Source organism: Tenrec ecaudatus, chromosome 15 (assembly GCF_050624435.1).
Source record: "Tenrec ecaudatus isolate mTenEca1 chromosome 15, mTenEca1.hap1, whole genome shotgun sequence".
Classification (NCBI taxonomy): Eukaryota; Metazoa; Chordata; class Mammalia; order Afrosoricida; family Tenrecidae; genus Tenrec; species Tenrec ecaudatus.
Window position 1 is genome coordinate 44,064,873 of NC_134544.1, and position 9,919 is coordinate 44,074,791.

Here is a 9,919-nt window from a genome sequence, read left to right on the forward strand (position 1 = left end):
GGGCCAGGTATCAGTGAAGGGAAGGGCGCTGGCCTGCCCGGAGGTGGGAATGTAGTGTGGCAGAGGAAATCCCTTGGACTTTGGAGCCAGAGAGCTAAGTTCATTCCTGTCCTAACCTTTGCTGATTTAATGAACCTTTGGAATGGTAACATGAGGAAGTAAACCCGCATCGCAGGGATTTTGTGAGAGTACGAGCAGAAAATGCAGGTGGTGTCCCAGGTAACGTGAGTGTCTATTATCCAGGATTCATTTCCTTCCTCCCTTCGTTAGGGACCATTGCCCAGCCTTTCGGGGAATAATACTCTGAGCTCCTCTTTCTAAGCAGGTCTAAGAGGGTCAAGAACAAGGTTCCCATAAGTGGGTTTTGTTTGGCTCACTACCCCGGAATCAATCCTGATTCATACAGCCCTGTCGACAGGGTCAAACTGCCCCTGTGTGTTTCTGAAGCTGTAAATCTTTACAGGAGTGGAGAGTCTCATCACTCTACCACGGTGCAGTTGGTGGGTTCGAACTGCTCACTTTGTGACTAGCAGTCCAACACATTGGCCACTACGCCACCAGGGCTCCTTTCCTAAAAATAAGGTCCTAAACTCCATGCATGCAAAAAGGATACCCAGAGGCCAACCTTTCACACTACCACATACTATGCATTCAGCAGTTCGAACCCACTCCTTGCTGCTCCTCTGGAGAAAGAGGAGCCTTTCTACTCCTGTAAAGAGCTAAGAGTTGGAATCAATTTGATGAGCTTGGTTTGGGTTATTTTTTAATTTTTGTATTTTCACTAAATATTATATCATGAAAATATGCTTCATTGTTAAATATTATTTGTATCCTTTGGGGAACTGCATTGTATGTCCGGAACATATTTCAGTGCTTCCTTGTGGCAAGTATTTAGGACTCCGGGTGGTGTAGTGGGTTGTGGGTAGGGCTGCTAACCTTAAAGTCAGGAATTCACACCCACCAGTTTCTCTGAGGGAGAAAGATGAGGCTGTCTCTTCCTGTAGAGTTTTAGCCCCGGAAGTCCTAGGGAGCAGTTATTTATAGGGTTACTATAAATCAGTGGTCCTGGTTTGGACCTTTGGTTTGGTCAAGTATTTAAATGTTTTCCCAAATATTCTCCACTATAAATTTACATTACATTTGGATCATTATTTCAAGTCTAACACCTCTTCAAAATAAGGCATGATGACACCAACCTGCGTGTTACTGTTTTAAAAACATGAACGTACTGGTTCGTCCTTAACCTTGTATCAAAGCTCAGTGATAGAGTCATTTTGAGAATCAAATCAGAGAACATATCTGCAAGCTTCGCAAACTGCAGAGCCCCCTACCAAGATAAGTTCTTTATTTACCAAGGGACTTGATTAACCAAGGACTTTAATTCACTTACTATCATAGATGCCAGATGTCAAAGAGCTCCACCTGGGATCATCCCACGTAGGTTTTTAGGCTCTAAATCTAAAAGGATAAGCAAGCCTGGAAACCAAACAAGCAGCTGCTCAGAATTTTTACCCCCTGTTAGTCCCTTTGGGTTCTTAGCACGTTGGTCTTTATTTCTATCCCCCACCTTGCTTACCCTACTCCACACTATCTCTGGTACTCAGACATGAAATTATAACTTACTCACTGGGGGCCATAGTCACCACTTCAAGTGTTGTCACTTGCAGTTGACCTGCATCTAGCAGTCAACCAGAATCAGAAAGCAAAGCTAGCAGACTAATCTGCAGGGGGACGACAATACTAGGGAGACACACACCCTTTATATGAATCAACCACTTCAGATCAAAAAGGCTGCATTTACCCAATGGCCAAGGTACGAAGGCTAAGCAAAAAAGGAGTAAGCACAGGAAACAGTGAGGAAGTAGGATAAGTGATGGAGCATTGAGAGGATTACAATGAATAAGCAGAAACAAAATGTGTACGAATTGTTGAATGTAAAACGGATGATCTGCCCTGTAAACTTTTACCCAATTCACATTTTAAAAGTTTAAAAAACTAAACAAAACACTAACACCTACTAGTAAAATTTTACGGGTTTGTTTACCAGAAATCACTTTTAGAACTCACTTCTAGAAAACTCTTCATAAACATTTACTTTGCTACATGTAAGCATGAACTTGCTTAGTGATTCTATGGCCCGAGTCATTTCCAGACGTTGTACATTTCTGGCCTGAGAAGGGACACTCTTCTTTTTGGAACAGAGGGGGAAGTTCAATTCAACACGATTACCCTGGAAAGATATTTTCTCAATTGGAATCAAAATCACAGAAATAAACATTTTAAAAAGTCTTTTTAAAAAGATTTTTATTATAATGGTAAAGACTATGTAGCATGAGAAAACAGACATAAAGCAGAAAAAGTACTGGAATTATATAAAAACATGCACCATTTGCATTAGATCTGGGCTAAAATAGTTACATCTAGTGTGTTTCACTCGTGAATGTTTATCAGTTTATTTTATTATTATTTATTAACTGCTTATTATTATAATGCTAGGAACTGTGCTAAGCCTCCAATTTGCAAGATGAAAATGAGCTCCTGTCGTCAAGGAACTCACTATCTGGTTTTATTTTAAAGACAAATACCTAGAGCTGCAGTGGTTCTCCGCCTTCCTACTACCAAGACCCTTTCACACAGGTCCTCATGCTGTAGTGACTCCAACCATAAAATTATTTTTCTTGTTACTTGCTGTAGTTTTTCTACTGTTGTTACTAGCTGTAATTTTTCTACTGTTATAAATCAGGCAACCCCTGTGAAAGGGTTGTTAAACCCCCAAAGAGATCGTGACCCACAGGTTGAGAACCACTTGCTTATATAATAGGCTAGGGTAGGGTCACTTTGGCTTAAAAAGTGACAAAACCCTCAAAGATGCAACCAAATGAAAGATCACTAGCCTTTCATGGACTACTCTTAGGAGAATAAAATATGCTAATAAAATATATAAAATAAAATAAGATGTATTTTAATTCATCAAAAATTAATTAACCTTAAAAAACTAATCACAAAAGAGTAACAATTGATCTCTCTTCACCTGGAGCAATAGAGAAAGACTAGAGGAGGAAATGGAAGGTGTGACTAATTGCCTCTGTGAAAAATTAACTCTTTGGAAATAGAGGACAGAACTAGGAGGCAAAGGGCATTTATAGAGGTCTAAATACAGGCATGTGCATCTGTAAATATATTTATATATGATTATGGGAAGATAGATCTATGTGCATTTATTTATAGGCTTAGTATTAAGGTCGGAGATGGACATTGGGCCTCTACTCAAGTACTCCCTCAATACAAGAACACTTTATTCTATTAAACTGGCATTCCATAATGCTCATCTGCCCGACATGATCACTGAAGACAAAGTGGGTGCATAAGCAAATGTGGTGAAGAAAGCTGATGGTGCCCAGCTAAGATAAGACAGAGCAGAGATACCCCTGGAAGCTCCTGAACCACCAAGCCACAAACAAACCAGCAAAAACCTTTAAAAACCAAATGAGTCGTCTTTGGAAATATTGTAACAATAGTCAATCAAGAACAAACATTAGTTATTGCTATTCTACGGTGGATTACTAACCCAAGCTGTCTTCCAGTACATATGGAATGGTGTGAGGCCATCTATATTTTTCCCCGATTATGGAATTTCTCTCTTGTGCCTGTCAACAATAAAAGAAGAGTTCATTAAATGAATCTAGGTAGCAATTTCCCAATCAACAATTCATCTGAAAATAAAGTTTAAAGCTTTTCTTTTACAATGGTGTGGGTGTGCATGGCATGTGTCTCTACTTCTCTCGTCGTACAACGAGGTTTCCTGGAGGAATTCATTCATCTCAATCATCAGTGCCATAGCGAACCTTAAATACGTAATGCAAAATGATATAAGGAATTAACTTTGGGAAAGTAAGCTAGAAGCACTGGCTGTTGCTATTAAGTGCCATTGCGTTGGCTCCGACCCGTGGCAACCCATCCTCCACAGAACAGACACGGCCTCGTCCTAAACCTTCCACACGATTCTCGTTTGGTTTGAGCCCGTTGTTGCCACCACTGGGTCAATCCCATCTCATGGCAGGCCTTCCTCTTTCTTGTTTTTTTGATGCTCTTTAACTGTCCCAAGCATGATGTCCTTGTCCATGGCCTGGTCCCTTCTGACACCATGTCCAATGTATAGGAGCTGAAACCTCCTCATCCTCCCTCCTAAGGGCCATTCTAACTGCACTTCTTGGGAGACAGATTTGTTCTTCTGGCAGTCCACAGTATCTTCAGCATTGTTTGCCTGCACCACGATTTAAACGCATCGATTCTTTTTCAGTCTTCTTTATTCAGTGACCAACTTTCACATGTACATGAGGAGGCTAGAAATGCCAGGGCTTAGCTCAGCCACATCTTAGTCTTCAAAAGACATCCTTGCTTTTCAACACTTTATGCAGCAGACTTGCCCAATGCAAACATGGTAGAATTTTTTTTCAAACATGGTCGAATTATAGATTCACTTCCTACACTAGAAATGAAAAATATACAAAAAGGAACTGAGCCAAAAAAACCTCAATTATCTGCATTTCGTATACATGAGAAAGTTGGACATTGACTAAGGAAGACTGAAGAACGACTGCATTTGAACGATGGTGCTGGCCAAGAAGATAGAAAGAACCGTGGGCCGCCAAAAGAACAAACCAAGCTGTCTCGGAAGAAGTATAGTCAGAATGCTCCTTAGAGGCAAAGATGGAAAGACTTTGTCTCATGTGCTTTGGGAGTGTTGTCAGGAGAGCCCGTTCCTGGAGAAGGACATCGTGCTTGGTGACATAGAAGGGCAATGAAAAAGAGGAAGGCCCTTGACAAGACTGACAGACACAACGGAGGCAGCAAGGAGCTCAAAAGTCAGAACAACCGTGCGTAAGGCGAGACAGCAGGCAGTGTTTGGGTTCTGTTGAGTCAGAATCGGTCGATGGCACCCAACAACATAACAGCACCAGGTCTCGGCGGAACAGAAAGCCTCGTCTTTCTCGCGGGGAGCAACCCAACTTGTAAGGTGCCTCTCCTCCAGGGCTCCGGAGACGAAAGAGAGATCGTGCACAGCCCTGGAAACCAAAGAAAGCCAATCCGCTGCCATCAAGTCGATACCAACTGGACCTTTGTTTGTTTTTTAATGCAAGGGGAAGCTGTTTTCATAAAATAATGCCAGTTGTTTATTTTCAAGACCACCTTGCTGTGGAGGCTGAAGAACATAGAGTAGAAAGCTCTCTGTTGCTGATGCTGTGGTGGTTGTGGCTGTGGTGTTGTGAGGTGCTTGTCGAGTCTATTTGGGGGGTCACAGCGATCCAGTGTCGCACAGTAGAACTGCCTCCTGGGGGTTCCTTCTCCATGACCAGGTCTTTTCTCCCACAGAGCTGGGTGGGTTTGACCTGCCACCTTTCCATTAGCAGCCCAGCATCTAATCCTTGCAATATCTGAGCTCCTTGGAAAAGATGATAGGAAGTCAATATTTTGAAATAGAGACTAATTAAAAGGTGGTGGGGAAGATCCAAAGAAGAGACGATGGATGTCAGGCTTGGCTTTTGGTGAGAACTGAACTGATTTGGAACACAGGCGGGAGGGTGCCTGGTGAACTGAAAGAAAGGGGAAACAACAGTGACTTCTGATGTTGTCACTTATTCAATGGCATAGGGAGGCGGGTGGTGATTATTTTATCAAGAAGGAAGCCCAGGGAGGAACAATTTGTGCGATGCTGGGAGTTTGGTGAAGGACACCTGAGGTTTGAGACATTGAGACCTTGAGATGGAACTGACACATTGTCCTTTGCAGAGATCAGTTTGGAACTCGGAAGAGAAAAGAACCGTTGTTGTTGCCGTCGACTTGATGGTAATTCAGGACAACAGCCGGGATGCGGAGCAGTGCTGCTCCAGAGGGTGTCAATGGGGTGAACTTTCAGAAGCAGGCCAGCAGGCTTTTTATCCCAGGTGACACCTGGGTGGGTTTGAACCACGAACTTTCCTGTTCATAGTCCAGTACTGAGCCATTTGGACCACTTTGGAATTCAGAAGAGGAGTGGCGTCCAGATAGATGTTGCAGTCATTGACAAATCAATGGTAGCCAACACCTGGCCACAAGGTGAGATGGAGCAGAAAATGCAGATGGAAGAGTCAAGCCAGGATGCATAACTGATTCTGGAGAGGGCACCTCCCCGAGGCGCTAGAGGGCTGTTCACTTTGCTTTAAAGGAGTCTGGTGGCACAGTGGTTAAGCACTCAGTGGCCAGCTTAAAGGTTGTGTCATCAATTGGAGCCCACCAGCTGCTCCATGCAATCCGCTCCCATAAATATTACAGCCCAGGAGCCTGGGTGGCATCCTTGATTACACATTGGGCTGCAATCCACTAGGTTGGCAGTTCGAAACCACCAGCCACTCCGAAGGAGACAGACAGGGCTTTCTACTCCCATCAGGAATGAGAGTCTCAGAAATCCACAGGGGGTTGCTATGAGTCAGCACTGACTCAACGGCAGTGAGATTTTGAGAGAAAGCCCTCTGCGGCAGCTATCCCCTGTCATCAACGGTCACACGACTCCTAAATCAGAATTACTCATCAGCACACATCACTTATGATAACAAATGTTTACATGCCTTTAAGCTATATAAGAAGTGCCTGTGTATGATTGCTTTCAATAAAAATCAGTATATTTTTAATGACAGATTTGGAGGACCTTTACTTGGAACTACTATTTTTAGCTGAAGTCAGAAGCCATAAAACCTATTTACTATGGTAGGAAGCCTGATTTATTGAGGAGGTTTATAAATTCTATTTAATTTTGCTTCTATTGGATTTGATTGGTTAGGTTCTATTTTTAAAATGAAGATGTCATTGCTTCAATGGTGAAAATCAACCCAATCACTAAGATCAATTACAGTAAAATGTATTTCTGTCTGTGTTTCTTTCTTTGTTTTTAAGCTTTTTCTTGTGGATGGATCACCTTTATATGGCCATTCAAGCTAGTCTTGTAACAGCCACCAAATGATCGGGTGTAAATAGAGTGTAAGAAATCTAACAAGGAGATTTACTATCATGCAAGCCCAGAGCAGGAGGTGAGACCTGAGTACTACCAAGGAGAACAGACAGGAGTAGAGCGTGTCTTTTGGGCCCAAGGTCACTATGCTGAGAACTTCCCAAACCTGGGACACAGAGAGCGTAACACCAGAGATGGCAAGAGAGGGCCAGGAGCAGCAGCGGCAGCAGAACCAGATGGCCAGTGCGCTTCCGAGCCCACTGAGCAAGATTGCTGAGCACCTTTGGGAAAAGGCTTACTGGCAGAGTGGGGTGCCTCCGGGCACTTATTGGTGGACCTAAAGAGCTTGGTAATAACACGTGTTAGAACAGGGCAGAGCTCGGGTTATCTCAAGAGAACTGAGGGACTAACAGGGAAAGAAGGAAAGCAAAGTTTGTCTGTGGGCACAGCTGAGAAGAGGCTGTCCTGATAAAAAGAACAGTAGCTGAGCTGTTTCTAATCCTGAACTGTAGCCTGTTAATTCCCATGTGGCCTGTGAATTGTGTGTGCTCTTGCAATAAATTATCGAACCCAGCAGAGAAGTAGAGACTGCTGTGGGAGGGATGGTTGGTGTCAAAATCAGTAGGATAGTTGGAGAGGGGAAGCCTCACAGGAACCAGTCTTGAACTGTTGTTCTTTATTCTCTCTCCCCTTGTGAATTTAGAGGAGGCCAACTGCCTCCACCATGCCTCTTTTACCGCATATAGCGTAGTGATTACATGTCGGGCTGCTAACTGCAAGGGAGGCAGTTCAAAATCACCAGTGGTTCTGAAGGAGCAAGACAGGGCTTTCTACACCCAGAAGCAGTTCCAGTTCCAGAAACGCCCTGGAAGCAGTTCTCCCCCGACCTCTAGGGTGGTTATGAGTTGGCATCGATGGCAGTTGGGTTTGGGTTACACATAGTGAGTGATGGGGGTCTTGATCACACAGGATGGCTGAGTGATGGACTACGAATAGACTGCTATGCCGATGTGTTCATGGGATAGATACCATACCATGCATTCTCTACCCTTCAAGATGGTTGGCCTTAACAAAGTCCACATGCCCAATCATTCCCAGGTACCCTGTATTGTAGCGTGCAGTACTGAATGAAAGACCTTGCTGGCATTGTTCCAACTCACCCCATCAAGTTTGATGTCCCCCTCAAAAAGATCCAGCCCCAAATCTAGGGAAGAAAGATCAAAATACATGTTAGCAAATTTTTAACTTGAACACCTCACTTTAAAAAGTAGATTCTTCATAAGATAAAATTAAAAAACAAACCTTCATTAATATCAAATATGTCCTGGTCAATTCCACCATCGACATCTCTGACTAAAATAACAACAAAAAGAACATATTGAGTATTGTGGTTATGAAAAAAAGGCCATTTTTATCAATTATCACATCAGAAATATGCAAGGTGCTTTTGCCTTAGATAGATGATTAATAGTTTCTGATTCGGCATACATTGGTTGATTAAGAAACTCCCATAAACTTAGATCTGGAATTTTGCACATATATTATACACTACCCTCTCTTGCCCTCCATATGAGTTTAGGAATAAGACACACTCTCCAATATGAAACTTAATTTGGAAGATTCAACTATATGAATGGGTTGAGTAAGAAATAAATGTTTAAATGGGATCAAGCTAGTGAAGTCTATCCAAATACATATCGTCCTTGCCAGTACAACTTGGAACACTCCAGAAAAAAAATTAAATTTAATTCATTCTTTTAAGTTACATAGGAGTAAATAATCTAGGCAAATATGCAACTGGATAGAAGTAGACTGCATTATCAAGTCCATCATGATTTAACATGAAAAAACAATAGAGTCTCTAGGAAATCCTTTGAGATGCAGTCAATTGCTCAACCACTTGCTAAAAGGTTGGTAGTTTAACCCCCTGCCCCCACCCCAGAGGACCCTAGGAAGATGGATCTGTTGATGAATTACTGAATGGTCACAGCCTTAGAAAGCCTACGGAGCTGTTCTCCTCCGAACACACATGGTTTCAATCAGTTGGAGTCTACTTGATGACAGTGATTGTTGCTGTCGTGTGGGCTTTCTTTATGTTTGTTTGTGTGGGATACTCATGTGCCAACTATTTAGTGGACCTATGCTCGACCACCAGTTATTATTCTAATTGACATATGGGTCCTTGCACCAAAAGGCGAGAGTTTTGTTGACCGGTCAGTGCAACTCTGTTGAACCAGACCGCCATGACTTAGCATTCAATGTGCCCTGGGTTCCTCTGCTCTGCCGTTAGCTATCCCCATAACCTCCTTTTACTATAATGTAGAGGAAAATTCAAAAGACTCACCAAAGCTTTCTGGAGTTGGCTGGGAAAGAAATACGTATACACAGACAGACATACACAAAGAGACATTAGGATACCACGACATGCATTATGTTCTTGGTCACTAGCATTACAGATTGCTTCCTGGTTTATATCCAAGACTGCTACACTGGAGTTTAAGAGAGCTTCTTTGATCAAATGGTCTTCTCATTTCATACAGAAAATTAAACTGCCTGTTACATGAATTTGAAGCTGAAGGAAACAAGAAACTAACTTCACAGATTTTTTCCAAAAGACAGATGTTAAAATCTAGCCCTTAAATATGTAAATTAGTCATTAGTATGTTCACTTTAAAAAATATTTTCTAAAATAATTGTTCATGGAACAATGTTTGAAAAGCTGAAAAATCTATTTCCAGTGTGAAAATATTAAAAGAACTCTTTAAAAGAAACTTTCTTCAAAACCTTCATATTCACATTCTACTTTCATGTTTCCCTCAAGAAAGCTTTCAGACACCAAAGGTTAAGAAAAATTTTTTTATATATTATGATAAAAAATAATGACATTTTAATAGATTCTCTACAAATAATCAAGTGAGACACTAGGCTATTGCA

The 9,919-nt window shown here is 42.0% G+C and overlaps 1 protein-coding gene across 1 annotated transcript in view; it reads right to left on the reverse strand.

The window, feature by feature from the left end:
• Positions 1–9,411, reverse strand: part of MEP1B (meprin A subunit beta) — a 33,208-nt gene extending 23,797 nt beyond the window's left edge. The window contains exons 1-4 of the mRNA XM_075533240.1: positions 9,330–9,411; positions 8,288–8,332; positions 8,146–8,189; positions 3,569–3,647 (exon numbers count right to left, since the gene is read on the reverse strand). Coding sequence (XP_075389355.1) covers positions 3,569–3,647; positions 8,146–8,189; positions 8,288–8,332; positions 9,330–9,411 — 250 coding nt within the window. The remainder of the gene's footprint in view (positions 1–3,568; positions 3,648–8,145; positions 8,190–8,287; positions 8,333–9,329) is intronic.
• Between the last annotated feature and the right edge of the window lie 508 nt (positions 9,412–9,919).